We start from the raw sequence: 23,015 nt of genomic DNA, 5'->3' as shown, positions 1-23,015 counted from the left end.
CATCAGGAAGAACCTTTCATACATTAAAAGGAGTATATCCCTGCCCCTAGGATCCAATGGTAGGAGGATGGGCCAGTAGGAAGGACTTGGGGAACGGGAAGAAAGGTGCAGAGAGCAGATAGGATTTGTATACCAATCTAATCTATTTACAAAGATTAGCTTAATAGAGCTAGACTCCCTTACAGTATTTCCTGAAATACATGACACTTCTCTCTCCCCTTCTTTTTTGCTTGTCTGTTGTCTTTGATGCCCTCAGGCCCTGAATAACAAACAGAATTTCTTAAGTACATGTATTTCTGAAGGTTTCTCTAGCGCTCTGCAAACTACCCACCTTCCCCTGCCAAGGCAACAACCCCCAGTTTCTGAAACAGTACTGCAGGGCCAAAGGAGAGAGGGAGGCTCCTCTGCAGACAGATTCAGAGCAGCCGCTTTGGGCTCCTGACTCACCTCCCTTGAAGGAGCCAATTTCTGCCTGTGGACTGCAGAGGAAGCTGATGAGGATTAGCTGTCCTCGCTTAAAGGAGCCTTTTGTGACCATCTCCCTGAAAGATTTAAATGTGGTCAGTGCAGCTCCCCTTGCAGAGGAGCTTTGGGACGGTGTCATGCGAGTCAGAAGGAAGGCAGCGGTGCGCACAGCAAAGCGTCAGCTGAATGCCAGCAGCGTAAACGCAGACAGGAGCAGTGAGACCTTGCCATACCATATAAAAAAAAAAGAGCACATTGTTGGCATTAGGTTAAAAAACAAATGCACACAAAACCACACACATCCACAAACTCAGATCAGAATTACAGCATCGAGACATGAGGTATAGGCCTATAATGTGGTATCCCCTCACATGGTACACAGTACCACGGCATACGTGATCTGAGCTCACTGCTGCTTGTAGCCCCAGTGAAATCAACACTGCTGTGTGTTAGGATGTGTCCATATAAATCAGCTCGATCCTTTTCTAGTCTGTGCTCTTCCAACTAATAGCCTGTTTGCTGAGCTACTGTAAGATGTTATCAGGAGGGCGAGATATGGTACATGGTATAGAAGAGCCCAAGACTGACTCAAGGAGGCTGTGATAATGTTCCAATTGCGGTAAGAGGACAGTGGGATGTAGCAAGTAAATGTATGACTCCTTTCAGGCACCAATAAATGGATGTCGTTGTGAGCCCCTGATAAATAAACTGGAGAATCAGCTGGAGGCAACGGTGGAAGAGATAAAAGCTGAGTTTGGGACAGTACAAGATAAGATGAATGTTAAGCTGGGCCAGATGGAAAGCAAAACTCAACATCAAGTAAGAATATGACCCGGAGGTCAGCTTGCCCACATGACAATTAGAAACATATCCTAAACTTAATGAATATTTTCATTGTTATGATTCGTTTGTTGCTTCTTGTGTTGTAAAAATGAACCTGAAATCTAATACTCAAGACCAGGGAACTGTGACATTCCATAGGGATCTAATGTTGCAAACTAGGGTTTTGAGAAAAACACATTTAATGTGTTAAGTGGCCTCCAGTGCTTCTTTAGACAATAAATCTAAACTGGTTGAGGCCCTAAGAGGGAAACTTAAAGACAGAAGGCAGTCCCACAGCTGGTCAGTTCATAACTGTAAAAATCCCTTTTGCTGAATTCCGTTTGCACTGAGATTCAAGATCCTCTAAATTATTTTTTATTTTTAATGTAATTGTTATTCATTGATAATTTTGTGATTGAACCTTTTTGCAAGCTACATCTAATTGTAGCTGGCAGCATTCCTAGAAAAGAAGTCTGAAAGACAGACTGAACTTCGACTTATGAGGTTCACAGATGGGGGTTTTGTTTGGTTTTTAACACGATCATCTCAGCTAAATTGTGGTTTTTTTCCACAGCTCCGTGTTTTAGACAAGCTTATGGCTGAGCGGTTGTCTGCAGAGAGAACGGAGTGCCTTCACCGCCTGCAACAGCACACGGAGTTGGAAAAAACCGAGGGGGAGAAACGGCAGGTAGGGCTTGAAACAGCTACTCCCTGTTAGCTCAGATGGATCAGCTCAAGAGTTTCGTTCTAGCAGGCAGAGAGAATATTGGGAGATTTATCTCATCTCTTGAAACAGGCAGAAGAGCTTCAAAGACCAAATTATTCCTATCCACCACCTTTATCTCTAAACCAAATTTATAAAGCTTTTGCATTAGAAATGGGGAATGTGAAATCCAGTCCCAATGTCATAATTTAATTTGGTGGGTCTGAAGCGTGGGATCTATAACAAAACATCTTTTTTTGAACACAGTGCTTTGCAAAAACTCCTACCGCTATATTTTTAACAGTTGTGCTTTCAGCTTTTGCTTCATTAAAGGACGTCTGCAGGAACATCTGCAAACAGTAACAAAGGCTAAGATCTGTGTTGTTCCTTTTACTTCTCATCCATTTGGTTGTGTGCCCTGGGAAACTCTCCCTTCTCCTCTGTCTGATCTTTTTTTTCCCCACGTATTAAAAGGCTGCAGTTCTTCTCTCTGACTTTGGCAACAGTGCACCATCTCCAAGCTGTGTATCACTGCCAATAGGCAAGTTCTTTCTGTATGCTTGTTTAACCAGCATTACAAGAATAACCGTTCCTGTAGAGATCCAGCTCTTGCCCTTGTAGCTTGTGCAAAAATTCACCATTAAAAAATGCTAAGAAATTTGTGTTTCTCCACTCACATGGGTAAATTTAAAAAACAATTAATTTTCTCCTTATTGGTATTCTTCTAAGAATTGAGAAATACACTTTGTGCTACTAAAATGTCCTGACTTTTTGTAAGACTGTTCCAAATCCGTGTTAAAAGACTGGCAGCTGTGATAATCCTAGCATAAACTACTGATCAAGATACTTCGGTCTAATATATGCAAAACACTTTTCTCCAAAGAAAAGTACTTACCAAACTAAGGCAGCTTTAGTTTTTATTTCGTAGTAAGAGATGCAAGTATTAGATTGGCTTCTGAATGTCTAGGCTTGTGCTCCATCTCCTTGTAATCTCCATTTAAGAAATGAGATACTGGAGTGATACATCAGGTGAATTGAAATTACCATTAAGTGATATCAGCTGTTCCTGTTCTGTTGGGTCTAATTGAAACTACTGGAAAAAATGAGTTCGGCTTTACTAAATGCATGGACTAAATGTCCATGTGCATGGGGGGGCCTGACCTAAATTTGTGATGTCATATGAACAAGAGGATAAAAGAGCTACTCATATTGTAAATGATTACTGGCAAATGCCTCTGCAGCTGACACTTATTAAGCACCTTTGTAATTTGAAAGCTGTTAGTAATTTATCATTTAGTGTGGGACTCATCTTTATCACCGAATGAACAGAGGAGCAGAGGTTGGTAATGGTATAAAGCTGTGTCCCAAGTGTCCGATTTGAATTTTCACTCTTAACAAACGGCAGCTTTGACCACGTGATGTTCCTTGCACTTAGAAAGTGCCTTTGTCTGCATGATTTAAACTAGTCATCCCTGATCAGAGGACTTAGGGTTGCATTTGAAGTAGCACATTCAAATCTAAGAGGTGGTAGCTTGGACTGAAGAGTCCAATTAGCTAATGCATAGTTCTTCGTCTTTTCTGATTTGCAGTCCTTTAAATATTCCCAGTGGCAGCATGCACATCTGTACAGGGAGTCTAAGCCCACAGGTACCCTGCCTTGCTTCTCTTTGTCCCTGCCACATGTCCTCAGCAGCCCCAGAACCATAGGATCTAATCATAGGATCATCTGATTTACAGTCTCTTCCTCATAGGTTTCCTTGGTCGATGAGCTGAAGACTTGGTGCATGTTGAAGATTCAGAATCTGGAGCTCAAGCTTTCTGGAGATTCCAGGTCATCAAGACCAAAATCAACTTTGTCCACTTGTGAGTCTCTCACTGAGACCCTGGATACTGAGAACAACCCCCACAGTGCCAAGGACTGTAAAGCCAACCAGCCCATGCTGCAGTCAGAGGGCTCCCACCAGCATTCCTATATCACGCTTCCAAATAGCCTCGCGGAAGATGGGGGAAGGAGCAGAGTCCAGATGCCAGAACAGAGCTTTGGGCAACATTTTTGCATTCAACAAGATGGTGCATCAGGTACAACCTTGTCAGGTACTTAAATGTCGTATTCATTCAAAGGCGAGCTAATTAACTGAGGGATACTTGCATTAATACCACAAATGTTAATTCTGGCTGTGCGCTTTCCCCCATCCATATGCCTAATGTCTTGGCATTAGAATACACTTCAAGGCAGCTGCTGGGAATATTTTAAGACACGGTTGGGTGGAATTCCACTGACTCCTCCTAATGTTTCCATGTCACTGTGTCTTTGAAGCCAAGTCCTTTGATGCTCTGAATAACTCTGGTTTCTGAAATTTCTCCAGTTTCCCAGTCAGAATTGCTCCCACCCTGCTGTCTGTCAGGAAGGTGTGCAGATTATCCAAAGTCTTCTGAAGAAAGTGTATTGTATTTAGTGCTCTTCAGATGCATGGAGTCTATAATGGCAGGGTACAAGGATGTGAACCTAAAATACTCATTCCTCAATAACTCAAATACTTGTTAATATTCAAACTGCAAGGATATAGAATAAACCTCGCACTTTTTCCCTTTTCTTGAACCAACGTCTGTTTAATTATTAGTTCATTTGACAAGAACAAAAATAGCTGAGAACATTCAAGCCCATTCAGGGATCAAGGCCACCTGAAGATATGGTTCAAGCCACCTTTCGGTGCTTGGCCAGGGAAGCTTTTGAGGAAAAAAAAGAGACAGGCAGAATGGCCAGGTCTCCACAGCCAAGGAGAGCACTATCAAAGCCCTGGGCTTCTGTAATATACATTGTATATGCCCCCCAAAACACTGTGCAAAGTGAACAGACATGGACATGGATACCCTGTCAGACTAGAAAGGCAGAAGACCACACAGATAATCTTATGGTAGCATGAGTGTGAGCTATACTGTATTTAACAGTTCAGAAGCATCAAAATGTGTTATCTTTGCAAAATTAGCAGGGCTTCAAGTTTTGTAGAAGCAGGGGGTTCATAAATATCAGCAGACATAAACTACTTTGGGAATCTAGCCTGATGTTTGTTACACGTCCTTCTGATGAAGTCCTTTGATTGTTGTCAGTCTGTAGTCCCACAGCCGCAATGCAGTGCCTCTCTGCTTGAGCCAGCTTTTCTCTTTTAATGACTCTATTGTATCACCTGACTGTGAAGGTGCGATAAACTAATATAAGCCTCTGTGATGTACACACAGCATGGTACATGGGAAACCGCATCATTCCATCTAACAACGAGGATTTCTGAATGCTAAATGGCCAGAGCTTTTCTAAGTATATATGTATACATTTTATTCTGTAGGTACAGAGCAACAGTTAATCGCTGGCGGACCAGTTTCTTCTTCTGCCCCTGCTCAAGATGTCAGGCCAAAGGACAAAGCTATTAGCGCGAGCACGTTCCACAGGTTCCAGCAGGAGCTGCCCTCCTCCGAGCTTTTGGGCTCCAAATTGAGACACGTTAAGGTTCAAGCTGCTTTGCAGCCCTTGACTGAACCTGCAAAGACTGAACCACAGAGCGGCTACTTCATCGACAAAGGAACTCAGACGAAGAAGTCCAGCAAAAGCGGGCAGTCAAGGCACAAAGCTCTGCACCACGCCGGGGCACATCAGAGCCAGGAGCAGCAGCCCTCCGCCCTGCCTGCGGGACAGCCGCCTGCCCCTCCACTCAGAGACACCTCCCAGGCCCTGGAGATAACACAGTACTTCTTTGAGGCCGTTTCCACCCAGATGGAGAAGTGGTATGAACGGAAAATAGAAGAAGCCCGGTGCCAAGCTAATCAGAAAGCGCAGCAAGACAAAGCTGCACTCAAGGAGCATATTAAAAGCTTAGAAGAGGAGCTCAGCAAATTAAGGACTAAGGTGCAGAAGGAGAGCTAGCATCTACCAAGCGGGTAAAGACAAGCAACAGGACTCATTTGGGATTCTGGAATATTGATAGAGAGAGAGAGATATATATTTGTAGTGCCTGTTACATCCAAACAAAATGCTCTTTTTCAGGAGTAGAAATAACTTTGGAAACTCCAGAACTGAGGAGAGTTCATATGCAGACTGTACTCATGACAATGAAATGCTGCAGATTAGATCCTTTCTTTGTTATTTCCAAGAGTCTGTTAAATATTGCACTCTCAATTTCCAGGTGCTGCTTGAAAACAAACTGCATTAGAAACGAAAACGGCTTTCTGAAAAGGGAATTTCCTTATTTTCACAATAGGTCATGTGTGGTGTAGTGGGTTGACCCTGGCTGGATGCCAGGTGCCCACCAAAGCCGCTCTATCACTCCCCCTTCTTAACTGGACAGGGGGAAGAAAATATAACCAAAGGCTCGTGGGTCAAGATAAGGACAGTTTAATAAACTGAAAGCCAAGGTCGCGCGCGAAAGCAAAGAAAAACAAATGATATTATTCTCTACTTCCCATCAGCAGGCGATGTCTAGCCACTTCCTGGGAAGCAGGGCTTCAGTACGCGTAGTGGTTGCTCCTGAAGACAAAAAATGCCCCCCTTCCGTCTCCCTTTACTTAGCTTTTATATCTGAGCTGACGTCATATGGTATGGAATATCTGTTTGGTTAGTTTAGGTCAGCTGTCCTGGTTATGTCCCCTCCCGAGATCTCGCCCTGCCCCAGCCTGCCGTTGAGGGGGGGGCAAAAATGTTGGAGAGACAGCCTTGATGCTGTGCCAGCACTGCTCAGCAGTAGCCAAAACACTGGTGTGTTATCAACACCTTTCTAGCTACTGATGCAGAGCACAGTGCTATGAGGGCTGCTATGGGGAGTATTAACTCCATCTCAGCCAGACCCAATACATGTGGCTAGAGGGTTCCGCTGTATGCTACATGTAAACACATGGCGATACCAATACTGAAATAGATTCAGCATGTTTGAGAGCTTTTGACAGAAATTCCTTAGCGATGAAGGGCTATTGATACTGTTTTAGATGCTCCCCACGGCCTCTCTCTCATCAATGGAGAGAAGCTACAGAACCAACTCAAATTACAAGCCCATGTAGGTGACAGATGCAGGCTTCCAGCTGGGAGGCCAGGCCACCCCAGAGTGAGGTGCCGAGGTGAGTCATCCCATTAGGTACAGAGGCTTCAGTTGCCACTGTGCTTTTCTTTTGGGTTTCCATTATTAAAACAAATGCTAAATTAGATTTGTCTTTTTTTTTAACGGTGTCCTGGTTGCAAAGCTCCTTGTGGTTACACAGTTGTTGGGGCCGTATTCTGGTAATGTGACTGAGAAGATTTGTTTAGGGCATGGATGGCAAATATTTTACCATAACTGTGCTCTACTTGTTAGGTATAATTTTTATATCTCTTTTCCTTCAAGCAGCAAATGGCTGAATTCTCTACTACTGAAGCTTGAAAAAGTCCTTTATCTAAAGAAGGGAAAGCTTGGTTCCCTGTACTCAAATGTTGCTTTTTCTGCAGAGTCAGGATTTTCTCCCGGACACCTTCTCCAGACTGTCTTCCTTTGTTCCTCTGAATGATTCCTCTCTGTTTTTCCCCTTGTATCTCTAAAAGGAGAGGCTGGGCCCTGGTGAGTCTGCAGGTCTTAGGACTGGTTTCACAAACAGTCCCACAAAATAGAACTCAACAACATTTTGAAGTTTTTATGGATGTGTTTTGTTGTAAAATAAAAATTTACAATGACCAATGTTGTCCAGGCTGACAGACGCTGAATACACCAGAGGCTCTGTAACTCATTGCGTCTGCACCCCTTTAGGGTTTCCTCCCTATACCTCTGAGAAGGTGCCATCAGATTCTGTTAGAAAAGTAAGTTTACTTAACAGATCATGAGAGAACAATTGTTCAAAACCAATTCAAACACAGGATAGTACTGTTATGCCAAGGAGAAAGAGATTTTTTTTCTGTACTGAGGAGCCCTAAAATCAATACAAAATACTTTACAGTATTGAAGACACCATTGACTAATTAGTAATTAAGCTTTTGTCTTCTTAGCAGATGTATAAAGCAAAGAGAATTGTATTATATAACAATATTTTTAAAGTTCCTATTAATGCACTATCAAGACAAGAAAAGTGTATCTGCAGTTATGGAAATACTAGTTTTATTGCTCTGACTTCTGTAGTCTACTACAGACACTTTCATATGTTTACAGTTTTGTTTAAGCTACTGTAGGAATGCAGAAGCATGCTATTTAAGTTTTGTATCATCTTGATAGTGACTGTTTTGCCAAGCAATTAAAGTAAGTGTTGCTCAGAAGTCTGTGGTGTAATGTTTTCTAGCCAGAGAAAATGGACGCAACCTCCTCACTAGACTCAGAAGGGGGAGCAGAAAAGTGGACTTCAACTTCTAAGCTTTTGTGTTTGTGGCTATAAAACATGGAAACCAGGTCTACTGGCTGTCCCAAGGGAGGCTGCAGGGACCGACTGCCATTTGTTAGCTGATGCACACACCCACCATTTCAGAAATTACTGGCACAGGGCTGAGTCGTATAGCCGATTACGCACAAGCTCCTGAGCTTGCACGAGTGCACAGGAAATGGAACGGCTATGGCTTTAGCTAATCTACTTCACATCATACAAACTACGCTACCACGGTAGCCACTGGAGCAGTAATTTAACACAGTAACTTGGCTGCAGAGTACTGATTTTAGAGGTTTTCTGAAGCCAACAAGTGTACTGTAAAATAAAGGGAGGCACTTTCTGCTAATTCCTTTCTACTCCCCTCTGTAGTCTTCCCTCCTTCAAAACTACTGGAGTCAAAGGACTTCTTTACAAAATACCTGTATTATCTACCCTTCTCTGCAGGACACACTTGGAGTAAATTTACTTACCGTAACAGAATGTACTTGGACTCCCAAAGGCTTCTGGCAGGCAATTTTATCTTGACAAGCCCACAAAGCAGTGGAGATCGCAGGCAGCAGCACTCATAAATCAACAGCTGTCCAGGGCACTGCCTGGCATGACCTAGTGCTGGATTATGTGGCCACAACCTAGAAACATACAACCTGGAGTCAAAGGAGTATTGTAGACTCAGGGCTCTGAATGGAAAGCACTGCGATGAGGTGGCAGGGTAAAGTCTCATAATTGAGGAGCAGAAATCAAAACGCTGGCTGAAGGGGAAGGGAAGGCTACACACGAGAAAAACCCAACATTAATTACGGCTTTGTTTAGTCAAAACTCCTTTCTAAACAATTTTCTGGTAATGTGAAAAATCAACCCCCAACACACTAATGTTCTGTCAGTATACTCTACCAGAAAACATAAACAATATTTAGATTTTTAACAAAATATTTAGACATACCTATTTTTCATGGACTGGTTAGAAGCTCAAAGGCTTCTGTCTATACAGATGTGCACTCTTTAGCAGCCTCACTGGTTGCCTGAGCCACATCCTTTACTGCAAAGCTAAATAAACATCATAGGAAAAGATTCTACGATGCCTTTCAGAACAAGAATTAGGAGGAAAAAAAAAAGGCATTCTTTCTTGTTAAGCAGCAGCTTTTTGCAAAGCAGCTTTGCTGAAGTATGTAGCTTTAAAGACTCTTTGTTTGGCTCCAGCAAAAAGCACATCTCCTGCTCCCGAGTGGGGTGTTCCCTCCTGTAGCCTGGAGGGGGAACGCTGTCCTGCCCCGTGCGGTGGCACTGACCGGACTTGCTGTGGGGCAGTCCAGCTCACTAACTCAGCTGAAAGACATCTTGGGAAGGGGAGGTGGCTCCTGAAGTGAACTGTAACAGCAGGGTGGGAGAGGGAAGGGTTCCTGCATCTCCTGAAACCACAACCTCAGCTGCACACAGGTACTCGATAGTCAGGTATCCATCTACTGTTGTCTGGCTATTGATGTTGAGAAAATCCCAGACTCACCTTGATGTTTTTAAATTATATGAAAAAAAAAAAATATACTGCAATTCACAGGAAGGTAAGAACAGTTGCAAGCTAACAAAAGTGGAGTAATACAACATTTCAAAAAACAGACCACGATATTTGCAGTTAGTATTTTCTATTTGTAATTCTACTTTATATTGACTTTTTAAAATACTACGTAAAGGGTACTTCCTGTTAACTTGCTAATAACGGTTTCTGGGGCTAAAATCTCTCATTTTCATATATAAAGACCTCCCCTTTTAAGTTTTCTTCAGCTATAACTGAAAATCAACACCTACATATAAAATATTTTCTTTATGTTTTATCATGTTTATTTGTTTTGGGCCCATTTATTCATCCCAAATGCTTTTTTAATGCCCAATTTTGGTAAAAATCCTTCACACAGTATAGAAAGAGCTGTTACCACTATGAATGTTACTACTTAGACTTGCCACAATAGAAAACAGACAAAATAATCTGGCTTGTGTTTATTTTCCATTTCCCTGGTATAACACTGCTGTTGTAATCGTTGGTGCTTTCTGCTTTTCCCACAGCACATGCTACATCCATTCAGTTCTTTAAAGTCCTTTGTGTCTAAGTGATTTCCACAGGGGAGGGTAACCAAACCGAGAAGAGGAAGGGGAAAAAAAAAACCCCAAACAAAAAACCCACTGCAGTAGAGTCCACCTTCAAACACTACCAGGTTGTCCGCAAAGGCTAGTATTGTAACCACATTCTGCGAGAAATACTATGCTTGTTTGCAGCAGATGAAAGTGCAGCTGTCAACAAAATTAAGATCAGGATTTTGCCAGCTTAAGTGTTCTTTGAAGTTCCTGAAGTTGCATGTTGCCTTGAGTAATCATCATCCTGATTGCATCCTGTAAAACAAAGTGGAATCTACTGAACTGAACGTCTACACAGCACAGGTTTTACACAAGCATGCAGAGTTTTAACACATTAAAATGCATACAATTTTTACCAGCACTACTGTGATCTATTTCTTTGTGTGAAGTAACGCTATAGTCACTGAGATGGTTAAAAACCAGGTGAATAAATAATAAATTAGTTTTCTCCAGTTCCTTCATGATGTGTTTGAGGGCTGCTTATGGTTTTGCTTTAAAACTTGGTTTTGAACAGAATTCAAATTCATAATAATGTTTTCTTTACACCTCTCTCTAACCACCTTTGCAAGTAAGTAGTGACAACTGGCACAGGGACATTATGAAGACAGGTGTTTTACAGAGCAAATGGATGTTTCTCTCACTATTATTTTTATCTAAGTAAGTACTGTAAAGCTTTGTCTGCATAATGCAGCCACCAATTCCTTGAGCACTGGCTAGAAAAAGGAACAAACTAGAAAGCGGAGGACAGGAAACACGCAAGAAGTGTAAAGGTTTCTGCATTTCATACATGCTTCGTATCCACAACCATCCAATTTGGGATGAATATCATTGAATATAGTTGAAGATGAAAAAGAGAAGCTATAATAAAGCCTGAGCATTTAAGTTTATGTTAGTTATCTAATATTTGTATTAAGTATTTTCTGATTTTTCTGATTCGTGGTTTAAGTAAGCGGGATTTGTTTGGGTTTTAGCTTTTTAAGTCCAGATTATTATCTGGAAATCAGAGAAACATTACTACCGCCAACAGAGGGGATAATATTTAGAGATGCTGAATTACTTCTTTGCACAAATGCTCCTTAAGAGAAATTAGTAACAGGAGACTTCTTACCAGTCCAGAAGTGGCACCTACAAAACAAAAACCCGTCACAAAGTAAGGATAGCGCACCGATCGTTCCCGAGGGCAGGCGCTCGGGGTTGGGGGTTCCCGATCCTCACCTCTTCTGTCGCATCTTTATTCCTCCTGAATTCCTCCCTGGCCCAGTCCTTTAAATAGTGGCGATCGGCTTCAGCAGGGACGTCGCGAATAGCCCGCAGGATCTGCCTGTATAAGCGAAGAACCTGCTGTCGCCTCAGGAACTGGGGAGGAGAGAGGGAAGCCAGTCCGCTGTCAGAGGACACTCCGCTGCGCGCGGTACCCTCAGCGGGTTTCTTTGCTCTGAGGGACGTTTAAAGGGACGCCAAGTTCCCCAGTTCTCTTTTGAAAGAGGCAGCATTGCCTCGGATCCCAGCCCAAGACACTGGCGTTTCCTATGAAGGGACGTACCGAACGTGCAAACCGCCGCGGTGCCCGAGGCCGGCTGTCGGCACAAAACGCGGCGTGACGAGGCCGACCGCCAGCCCACCCTCCCGGCCACCCCGGAGGACGGGCCGCCGCGGCCCCAGCCCAGCTCCCGCCCACCGGCCTCTTCCCTCTGCCTCGCCGCCGCCCTTCGCCGCCAAGGCGGGCGGGCCCGGCGAGCGGGTCCCGTTAGGACCGCGGCGGCCGGAGGGCAGCCGCGGCGCAGCGGCGGCAACCCGGGGGGGAGGGGGAGAAGCTCGGCCCCACAGACCCGCCGCGCCCCGGGGCCGGCGCGGCCAGCTCCCGGACACGGAGGCCTGAGCCGCCCGCTCGTACCTGCTTCAGGCTGAGGGCGCCCGGCGGGAGGCGGCTGGCGGCCATGACGGGCAGCTCCGCTCCGCCCCGCCCCGCCCGCCGCCGCCGCCGCCGAGGCCTCCCCGGGCGGGCGGGGCCCAGCGGCGGCCATTTCCTGCCGGCTGCCCGCGGAGAGCCCGCGGCCAGGAGCCGCCCTTCGCCGGCAGCCAGCGCTGGTCGGGGGGTAAGACGCAGGGCAGGGCTCGGCTCGCTCAGCCCCGGGAGGCGGCTGCCTTGCCTCCCCGCTGCGAGCAAACCCGGAGCAACCGCGGAGCTAAGCCCGAGGAGCCGTGCTGACCCGTGGCGGAACCGAGCCCTCCGGCCGGGGCCTGCTGGGCTGCGGGCAGCCGAGGTACCTGGGCAAGGGGCACCAGAAATTGTACCGGAGCGTACGTTCCTCGCCTGTTGTTGCATTTCTTCCGAAACTGCAAACGAGCTCCAGTAATAAACCAAGCACCCAAGTAGTAAGCAAGTACACTTGGATGTCACAGAAGGGGTGGTGGAAGTCCTGCGCTCTGAAGATTGATGTAGCTGTAAGACTGATGCATTTAACTGTAGGATCACATTAGGACAGTGCAATTACATCTAGAAGGCATGTGAGCAGTTACAGGACACTAAGCTACCTTTTCCATCTTTTTACGTACTTGAGGCTCTGTCCAGACACGTAATTGTCACTAACGGTGCAAGGCACCGATTGTTTCTTTACCACTGATATGTCAATGAATGTCAAACCCAAATACAGTCACAGAGCTGGCCTGCAGAGAAAAAACAACAGTTAACCGATGCCTTTCCTTTCTGCGTTACTTACTCAGCGTTTGCTTGTACCAAATACAGTGCAAGCTCTTTGGCAATTACAGAGAAAAAACTTGGTTTAAACCTTTGCGCAGTAAGCATTGCTGATAAAACTGTGTCTCAGGCTGTAACAACACCCCTGCAACAAACTATGATTTGCGCCAGAAGTGTATCCTTGCAATCTAAAGAAAAGTTTGTTTCCAAAATATTTTGTCCAAGTTTCCTACTACAAATACTCAGTACAAGTCTGAAATGAAGTACATTCTGGAGAATTACCTAGTGAACTAAACCCACCTACTTCCACAGTTAAACTTCCCAAAGCACGCAAGTATTTGTATACATGTGTGAGAGATCTAGAGAACCTTGGAAAGATAGTATATAGTACCTGACATTTAACTTCTGATGGGATAGAGTTCCCCTCGTAAGTCTGCAGTTCAGAAATTTGCTTATCATTGATTAGCTGTGGCAAAGCGACAAAATACGAGAAATGGCCTTGCTGGGCCATTTCACACCTCTGGATCTTGCCACTGCTGCATCTCAGAACAGCTACAGCAATACTTCAAGTAAGGTTTTTCTATCTAGAAGCCAAAGAGAACGATCACATCTTTGGGAATGCACCCACATTTCCAGCCATTTCCTGATCAACTCCTGCACCACACTTAGAATGAGACACCTTCAATTTTTGTAGGCAAAGAAAATCTTCAAAGATAGTTTAGACCAGGGGCATTTGAACTAAATTTCCTTCAGATTTTCACTGAGAGAAGTCAAAAGACTGGACCCCTAATCAAAACTCTGTGCTGGCATTACCCTCATAAAAGGAGGACTGGTGTTGAAGTTACATAAACCACAACACATTTTCATATAAAAATTTGCATTTGTGCACTGCTAGAGAATGCACAGGATTTCCATGTGGCAATTTGGTTAATTTATTCAAGCTTTGATCAACTGAAAGAACAGACATCATAATTACAAACAGTGGTACCTCTTTTTATTAGTACAGACAATATAAGATGCATAGCTTCTGCAATGAAAAGTCATGTCCATGCTCTAAGACATCAAGATTAATGAAATGTCCTCAATGTCTGCCTTGGACAGAGGGGCAAACTTCACAGTGTAAACTGATAATAGAAGGATGATCATATGGCATTATTCGTAAAACTCCCTGTTGATATTGTCAGACAAAAATCAGCAATAATTAAATAGGATGTGTTAAATTGCAGAATAGTTTCAAGTATTCAAGTACTTTTTTTTTTTTGGTTGTTTAAAACTGTCTGCTTCCCCTGCTCCCCCACTCCTTCCCAAAGAGGCACCAGCTACATGGGTGAAGCTAAAGAATGCTTTTTTTGCAAGACACCTGAAGTTCTTCTAATGCAGAAATGCCTTCCCAGAAGCAAGACTGATTTTTCTTATTGCAATAGACAGTAGCAGGAATAATTTTACCTCTATGAACATTACAAATACATATTTTTTTAAAAAGTAATAAGTTATTACAAGAGAAGTTGAAGAAAGTTTTACGTTACTTGTGGGAATAGGCAATGAAAGAAGGTGACAGTCTCACCATCGCATAATTGTCCTCTGACAAACGTGGGAGAATGCACCTAAACCATTTTGTTCTTAGGCAGTCGGACTGCCAGAGGGCAGCTCCTGCACATTAATCCTAGTTAGAAAGAGACCTTATGAACTCTCCGATGAAATGCCGTTTCATGTATTTCAGCAGTTTAGCAGCAATCAGGTATTGACTTTGTCTACAAAGTCTACAAAGTGTCTGAGGCGGTCACCAGTTCAAACCACTGTCTGAGTGCATCACTAAGAGTTTCTGGAAGCGCATTCACATCTCTGAGGATCATGTAGAATGGGAATGGGAATTCTTCCATGTAAGATCTAATTTCAGGCAATTCTCCAGGTCCTTTGAATATAGGTACTTTAATGTCCAAAATGGAATCCTGTAAAAAAGAATTTATGTTACTACTAAACTACATGCATCTTCTACAAGCCTTTGATATAGTTTATCCTATTTTTCAAATACTTATAATTTCTCCTCTGTTAGATTAAAAGTTAATAAAAGAGTTTTAATATTAAAAGCCATAAGTGTTCAATGGTAAATCAAGTCAAAAGCTGAACACAATGCAATTAAATACTTTTGCCCTTTTAAAGTGCTCTAATCAACAAACTATAGGCTAGAAGAGACTAAGCTTAAGCTTCTGCAATACCAAATTCCATAAATAAATCCTGTCTTTCCTTAGTAGTTTATAATTTGAGTTTACTGTTATCACTTCAGTTTTACACATTTGATGCCTTCCTGACACTGTCATCTGTAAGCTCTTTAGGGCTGAGTTCAACTTGCATTTGTGCAGTGATCTAATACAACAAGATTCTTTAGCAAATTATTTTACATTTCAACACACACTACAAAGACAAAAATCAGATTAAAACTCCAGCTGTAAGCTGTACTTCTTGTAAAGTAACTTCTTAGTTGCTCAGTGAAGCAGCTCAGAAAATTAATAAAGCTTGTGAAAAACACATTTCACTGACCAGAATTTTTGCTTGACATTATAGCCAGGTTTCATCAAAATCTTATTATACTTTGTCAGCAAGAGAATTGTTCATTTTTCAACAATAAATATAGCAGCTGAGTCTTGCATGGAAAAACAGATACAGGAAGAAAATGTGAACTACAAAATTAGAGCCTTCACCACATAATTTAAAGTAAGGCTTAAGTTTACTCCCTTATTGCACTAGAGTATCCCTGAAAAGCTCCCAGATATTTCAGCTTCCCAACCAAGGAAATCTAACAGTTTTGTTTCCCAGCTACCAAATGCAGTACCCAGCTTTCCCAATTCAGGCACTAAATAACTCTCATATACTCCTTTCTGTCTAATGTTTAATCTCATATTGGCTCCAGCTGCTGTATCAAATGGACACTGCTGTCAGAAATGATAAATCTGAATTAAAAGTGAGAGGGAACAAAGCATCTCAAACTCTGAATTTGTCTACCTGCCAGCTACTTCTGTGGTGGCGAAAATCTACAACCATTACATTTGACGACAGGAGCTCTTACTTAGCCTTTCTGTGGCATGGAAGGCATTTTTTTTTTTTTTAAATACAAAAGAGGATAAGAATCACAGTAGGGAGAAATCATAGAAGATCTGACAGATGTGAAAAAATGAAACTGGGCTAAATATCTTTGAACTCTGCAAAAGATAAGATAGCTGTATAACATTGCAAGAAACAAGAAAAAGATTTGTATCAGTTTCTCATTCACTGCAGTTGAATACTTCTCCCTTGTTCGCTCACTTACCCGGGAATTAGGATTGTCCAACACTACGAAAATAACAAAGATATTGGCATTCTGAGCTGCTTGAACTGCTGCTGTCACTCGTTCCTTGCCTTCCAAGAAAAGGCCTCTTCCATCAGATACAATCAAAAGCAGCTGTGCTGTTTCTGAGCACAAAGAACATTTAAAATTCCAGTAAGTTAGAGTAATCCATTTAAAAGGCAAAAAAAGACTATTTTGTTGTTAGCCCTGTGGGTATAGTGGAAAAACAACTACTCCTAAGGAAATAAAGTCTTTATCAAATAGAATTCTGTGACTTAACATTAAGCTGCAGTTACAAGGGGGTCAAGAAAGATTTTCCCATTGTGTGAAACCGTTGAGAATAACCGGGGGAAAAAAAAACCCAGTCCATCAATACCATAATCAACGATGAAAGGCACGGAAAATACCTAAACAAACTTAGTAACAGTCTTTTCTTTCATGCCTGGTAAGTGCCTAGGAGTTAGATATTGGCTGAATTCTAAGAGTCCAGCCACTAGATCACTACTTCAGTAGAGCAGCAGCTGCTGCAACGAAAAAGAGTCCAGATCTGTTCCTCCAGAAGCAGGTACCTATGGGTGCATCTGTATTAGTGTGTCACCTTGGACTAAGACTGTGCTTTTGAAACATATTTCCCTGTTGTCCCCACTTTAACAGGCTTGGCTTCCATCAGAGAGCAGTCTTAGACTGCACAAAATGGATTATTTTTGGAGGAAACTAAACCAGAAGATAGGTTCCAGAGGCACAGTCAAGGCAGTCCAACCACTACAGGGCATTCAGCCCTTGGGACCAGACAAGATAGTCTGAAGTAAACCTCCTGAAACATACACAGGACAGATGCTAGGTTACTCAGCACCGATCATTCTCTGCAGACGTGTTGCTTGACCCAAGTTGCCACCCCAAGTCAGAGACATATCCCTCCAAAGGGACATTCTAAGTAAGTTATGTATCTATCATCTTTTAATTATAAGGAAATAACAGTAATAATTGGGAATGCAAGCCCCTCTCTCCTGTCTGCCCCCGCCTCCCCCCCCCCCCCCCCAGCATAATGGCTAGGGAGGCATGCAGAATACTTCCTCCCTTTCTGCAGACAGGCCCCAAATGTGACAGGGCTTGGTCTTTTTACAAAAAAGGATGATGTATCCTACTGCCTTTTCTCTTGCTAGCTCCCTGATTCTGGGGACCTGATTGCTGCTGCATCCCAGCCTAGTTCAACAGGACTGGATGCTGCTCCCCCTCAGAATATTCCAACAGCCTGGCCACCCTGTGGCAAAGCAGCTGTGGATTATAAATCCCAGATTATCCATTTCTTAGAGTACTTCAACAAGAACTTCTTTAAAATATGGGTGCCATCATGACAAGCTTTTAACTAGCACAAAGCAGCCTTTTAGACTAACTGTAGGTCAGCTGTGAAATAACAAGCCTTCCAGCTTTTCTGGGAAACTCAAGCAGCTCATGACCTAAATTTGCACCACAGTGAAAGACAGGTAGGAGGCAAACACTTATCCTCCTCAGAACAGTGTGCTTCTGGATACCTCCAGAAATCAAGCTGTCAAGCAAGAGCAGAAGTGCCTAGGGAGTCAAGGTCACTAGGAAGCTGGACGATGCTCTAAAGCAGGCAGTGTCTAGGACTGAAACACAATCTGGAAACATGACCTAAGGGAAGCAGCTAAGGTGTGCCTTTTTAAAAAGCCTTAAATGAAATTTCAGTGAATTAGTGACAAATATGAGGTAGGTGTCTTTTGGGTTTTGAGCTAAATATCAACCAAACATTCCTTTTGACAGAGCAAAACCCAAAGCCCTAATGCAAGTGATGTCTCAGTGCTAGGAGTCTTTCTGGCAGGATATTGTTTCGGGACTGTAGTGAGCATTCTGCTGCCATGGCAACAAGCATAATAACAAAAAAAGCTCACCTGGATTAATATTTTGAGACAACTGTTGTGCTGCAGCAAACATATTTGCTGATGATTCTAGAAACTGTAGAGGAAATAAATAAGGAGATTAAGTTTTCATAAAATAATAAACTTAATAATGGTAACATTTTTAAAGAACACATTTCTGTATTTTAAATGCCAAGATAGTTTAGTCTGACCACCTACACAGACACAGTCCTTAGCATTTTCCTATGTTAACCCCTGCTTCAAATTTAGGAAGTGTTTTTGAACTAAAGAATGTTTAGAAAAGCCTTCAATCTGGATTTAAAATTTGTCCAATGCTAACAAAGCCATCAAAACCTCAGTAAATTGTTCCAGTGATTAATGACATAATAAAAAATATACATCCTATTTCTAGGTTGAACTTCTTTGGCTTCAACTTGCAACAGAAGTATCTGGTAACATATTCCCCATTAAAATTAAGGACATCAACTGTCAAGTCCTCCCAATTTTGGCATTTACAAGGTTACCATCGAGCTATTTGGGTCTCCCTTTTTGCATTTACTATTAATGGAAGATCTTATCCAAGTCTGGAAAGGTAAGAGTGCAAAAACCTTCCTAAAAGAAGAAAACTTTGTAGCCATCCAGGAAGTATTACTACAGAAAGTTATTTTCTTCAGGAATCAGTCAAGTCTGACAAACTTACAGCCTGACAAACATACAAAGCTCTTCCTACTGCTACTACAGTGGAATCCATGGCATGAAAGCCTCCTGAACTCCCACAAACTTTGATGGGATATAGCAATAGGGTACAGACAAGAGTAGGATTGATAGCTTGTAGCCAAAATACTGTTTAAGACCCAATACAGAGAAAGATGAATGCTTAAAAGTGGCATACATCAGAAGTACAAGTGAGAAAACACTCTTACTATTACAAAATTGTGACCATTCTCTCTATCTAACCAGCTATCAGACTTTCAAATATAAACAACCAGTAAACATTACAAAGTGATCATGAAACCATGAAGCTGCTGATGTCTTGTCTGAAAAAGATTTGCAGACTTGTTGCCCTAGAGGCATTCTCGCGTACCTGGGCTATTTTTGTTTTCTTCTGCTGAAATTTGCAAAGACGCAATATCCGTGTTCCTGATTGGTCACTGAACTGTTCGTGGAATGGGTGCAGCAGCTGAACAGTCTCTCCAAAGCTTTAGAAAAAAAGAAAAAATTACAACAGTGTGAAACTGGTACTTACATTCTGCTCTGAAGTCTTGAAGAGAAGTCAAGATTTCAAATAAACTCACCTACACACAGCAATTTGTCCCACTTCTAGAAGAGTCAGTGCATTTCCAATAACTGCCAGGGATTCATATGCAAGCTATTGAAGAAAAAAGTTACATAAAAAAATAGGATATTCCAAGTTTTACTCACAGCTCGGTATTAAATATGAAGAATGTTACTGAAATTATTTTTCATCCTCTAGTAAAATAAACGAAGAGACTGCCTATCTTTTTTCCTGTTATTTTTATGCAAGATAGTCATTGCAATAAAGATACAATAGTTCTACTTGAGGGCTTTGGCTGATTGATTTAGAGATACCACTTTAGGCAGGCTAATGAAATAAACACCAAAATAACTATTCAGAAGGAAACACTCATTTTTAATAAATAAAAACCCTACAAGTGAGCTATGATGAACTAATATTTAATCCTCCAGTGAACTGCATAGCTAAGCAAGTTTCAGCCTTTTGTAGGCTACAAAAAAATAATTTTCCAATGGATATGTACACCTCTAACAAGTTTAACATCTCCTCCTTTCAGCTAACTTTCACTGATCTTTTAGTAACAAATCTCTTAAGCATGACATGACAAAGAGTTCAAGCCCATGGACCAGAAAAATAGCTGCTCTAGAATCAGCAGAGTCAGGCTTTCCAACAGCCACCAGCTCTGTATGAAACAGGTCAGCAGCTGACATACTCATCAACAATGGGTAGTTTCTTCCTACTTCTTCCAAGGTTTTATGTTACCTGTTTAGAGTGATTGTCTATCATACTAGAGGAATCATCAATAGCCAAGCAAATCTGGTACTGTCGTTTACTGGGCTTGGTCCTTCGCAACCAGATCTTATCTTTTCGGAACTGACTGGCAATATATGGAATCACTTTGCGCATGTTCAGTCTCTTCCCTGTTCTGTAGTCTCCTCTGAAAGTTAAGAAAAAAGACACAGTGACAAGGATTATCAGCAAATACCTCATTCTGGAAATTCTGGCCTATGCATCATATGAACCAAAATAACAAAATTTTGTTAAATACAATAAAAACAAAATTAGTAGTTCTAATATTCATATTTAGGTATAGATAAAAAAACCCTCACATTTTTAATGCAAGATGGATATTCAGTGTTTTTAAAAGAAGTTCTTAAATCTAGGTGCCTAAAATGGAAGGCAGACCTTGAATTTAGACTCCTACAGTTTGAAACAAGTCTAGATATCTTAAAAAAAAAAGTCAGTGTTAAAAACAACATAAAACATTTTGACATTTAACATAATCTTTGACTCAACTGCACTTCATGTGTTTAAGTTGGTTTGATCATCTGTTGCACAGAAGGAAAAAATAGGAGGCAATATCCTCAGGATGGGCACCTACTACCATATCACGTTTACATTTCATAAAATAACCTAGTGTTCCCATACAAAAGTAAAATGAATGCATTTGCAAACAAGAATAATTGCTGTAAAGTAAAAACGATGTAGAGCTGCAGTTGTACAGAGGTTAAAGCCCCCTAAGACCAGCAGTTTAAAGAAACTAGAAGCCTCAGAAAGACCCAACTTACTTCAATTTGGCTGCCTGAGTGGGTTCCAGTATGAGTCGTAGCTGTTCACAAAGCTGCTGTGACAGAGGAGCTGTCAGTACTAAATACCTCTGCCACAACTGTGCTGCTTCCTTCTCCTAAAACATCATACATCACAGAAAGAAATAGAAGTGAATTATGAAAAAACAAAAAGTTGGGAAGCACTGCCTGAAAAAAGAAAACAAACCTCAGTGTAGTAAGGGGGAAGGAGTAGGTAACTATTAGCTGAAACTGTGAGGGTGTCTTGTAAGCACTCTAAAAAGCTGAAAATTTTCATTCAACTTAGGATGCTCCTTGCTGCTATGAAGCTGCAATGTGCAATGATAATTCCTTTAGAAGTACACAAAGCAACTTTGGCATTGCTGTTGATACAGGAAAATCTTGTAATGGCCACCATCTGATAGTTGGTATTACAGCAAGGCAAAGTGTAAAGTCTGCTAGGTTCTCTATTGGCCATCAAAAATTAAAATTAATTAAAATTCAGCAAAATTGTTAAGCCTCTACACCAGCATTTTCATTCAGGAATTACTTCCAAATATGGTTTACAATTCATGACTAGGACAGTCAGAGCAAGTATCATATTCTGGTTCTGCTGTTGGTTAGCTCAAACTCCACCACTGCAACTGAAGGAGACGGCTTCTGTTGATCATAATTTTGTGAAAGTGGTGTCCAGCACTTAACTGCAGGTGACAACTCAAAATAGAAGGAGCTTGGCGGGACTGAGAAAAGAGTTGCTAACTATGCAAGTTTTAGAAGTCATTATTGACAGAGTAACTTTCTGCAAATAGCACACAGCATGTTCAAAACAAGATCTGAAACATCATCCAGCTTTAAGAATAATATAATTTTTTTCAGAACAAGTTGAACATAACAACAAAAATAGCACCTAAATCATGCAATTTTGAATATTTAGATTCCAGCCTGCTTGGCTTCCTCAATGCTTCAGCAGTAAACCAAGATGAAATAATGCAATAAAAGATTCTTATGACAGTTTTATACTAAAACAACGTCACAAACCTCATCTGGAGTTCCAGACTGCTGCGTCTGCCAAACTTCCAAATGCCTTTCAAGTTCCTTTCTTAGCTCTTCAGGATCTCTAACGATGTGCTAGAAGTGTAGTTATGAGATTTATGAGACAGAAAAATAAGTTCACCCATCTGGTGATTCCCAAACTATAGCAAACTATAAAAAAAAGTAAAAATACATTGTTCTTAATCTTTTAGGCACAAAAATACCTGAAAAAATTTAAATTGAGATTCTAAATCTCCATTTTTTTAATAGCTTCCACGTACAGGAAGGATAAATACCTCCCCACAAATACCTGCATCTATGACACAATCAACATAGAAACAAAACTAGGAACATCTATGATAGACACAGAAAATAATCATATACAGAACTTCAAGATAATTCAATGAAATTATCTTGATAAACACCAGATTTAATAACAGTATAACAGAGATCAAACTATTGAATGCTACCTATCTAGTATCTTCCAAAATATAATATGCTTCCCTTAACTATATTTTTTTTAAAAGCTTCATTCAAACCACTAAAAGAATTGAATGACATCTTCCTCTTTACCTGCCAGCAAATACTATTTGATAAGCCATTCTGTTAAAGGACACCCAAGCTTTATTACACTTCTTCAACTTTTGTTGTGCTTTCAGTGACAACTTCTGTCCCTGACTTGTAAAACCATAGTTTAGCCAAACAGTAGTATATGGTCTCCATAACCTGCAGGTTTACTGGATTAAGAAAAATAAGTCTATAAATGCAAACTCAGCAGTACCAATACTT

General features: G+C 41.6%; 3 protein-coding genes across 13 annotated transcripts in view; 1 reads left to right on the top strand and 2 right to left on the bottom strand.

The window, feature by feature from the left end:
• Positions 1-8,249, top strand: part of ANKRD6 (ankyrin repeat domain 6) — a 126,210-nt gene extending 117,961 nt beyond the window's left edge. For all 10 annotated transcript variants that reach the window (XM_052781522.1, XM_052781518.1, XM_052781519.1 and 7 more), the window contains 5 exons: positions 1,132-1,284; positions 1,862-1,975; positions 3,742-4,084; positions 5,332-6,255; positions 6,841-8,249. In XM_052781522.1, coding sequence (XP_052637482.1) covers positions 1,132-1,284; positions 1,862-1,975; positions 3,742-4,084; positions 5,332-5,906 — 1,185 coding nt within the window. In that variant the 3' untranslated portion in view covers positions 5,907-6,255; positions 6,841-8,249. The remainder of the gene's footprint in view (positions 1-1,131; positions 1,285-1,861; positions 1,976-3,741; positions 4,085-5,331; positions 6,256-6,840) is intronic.
• Positions 8,250-10,330: 2,081 nt separating this feature from the next.
• On the bottom strand, positions 10,331-12,441 carry LYRM2 (LYR motif containing 2). The gene is made up of 3 exons (XM_052781525.1): positions 12,372-12,441; positions 11,693-11,833; positions 10,331-10,732 (listed from the first exon to the last, which is right to left on the bottom strand). Exons 1-3 carry the CDS (start codon positions 12,414-12,416, stop codon positions 10,652-10,654), a joined length of 267 nt encoding a protein of 88 aa, XP_052637485.1. The 5' UTR covers positions 12,417-12,441; the 3' UTR covers positions 10,331-10,651.
• Positions 12,442-14,083: 1,642 nt separating this feature from the next.
• Positions 14,084-23,015, bottom strand: part of MDN1 (midasin AAA ATPase 1) — a 106,829-nt gene continuing 97,897 nt past the window's right edge. For both annotated transcript variants that reach the window (XM_052781511.1, XM_052781512.1), the window contains exons 95-102: positions 22,233-22,322; positions 21,198-21,313; positions 20,392-20,566; positions 19,670-19,743; positions 19,459-19,573; positions 18,408-18,471; positions 16,480-16,622; positions 14,084-15,124 (exon numbers count right to left, since the gene is read on the bottom strand). In XM_052781511.1, the coding sequence (XP_052637471.1) occupies positions 14,936-15,124; positions 16,480-16,622; positions 18,408-18,471; positions 19,459-19,573; positions 19,670-19,743; positions 20,392-20,566; positions 21,198-21,313; positions 22,233-22,322 (966 nt within the window). In that variant the 3' untranslated portion in view covers positions 14,084-14,935. The remainder of the gene's footprint in view (positions 15,125-16,479; positions 16,623-18,407; positions 18,472-19,458; positions 19,574-19,669; positions 19,744-20,391; positions 20,567-21,197; positions 21,314-22,232; positions 22,323-23,015) is intronic.

Source organism: Harpia harpyja, chromosome 3 (genome assembly GCF_026419915.1).
Source record: "Harpia harpyja isolate bHarHar1 chromosome 3, bHarHar1 primary haplotype, whole genome shotgun sequence".
In the NCBI taxonomy this organism is placed as follows: domain Eukaryota; kingdom Metazoa; phylum Chordata; class Aves; order Accipitriformes; family Accipitridae; genus Harpia; species Harpia harpyja.
Note: the sequence above shows the minus strand (reverse complement) of the source record. Positions and strands in the feature narration are given on the sequence as shown.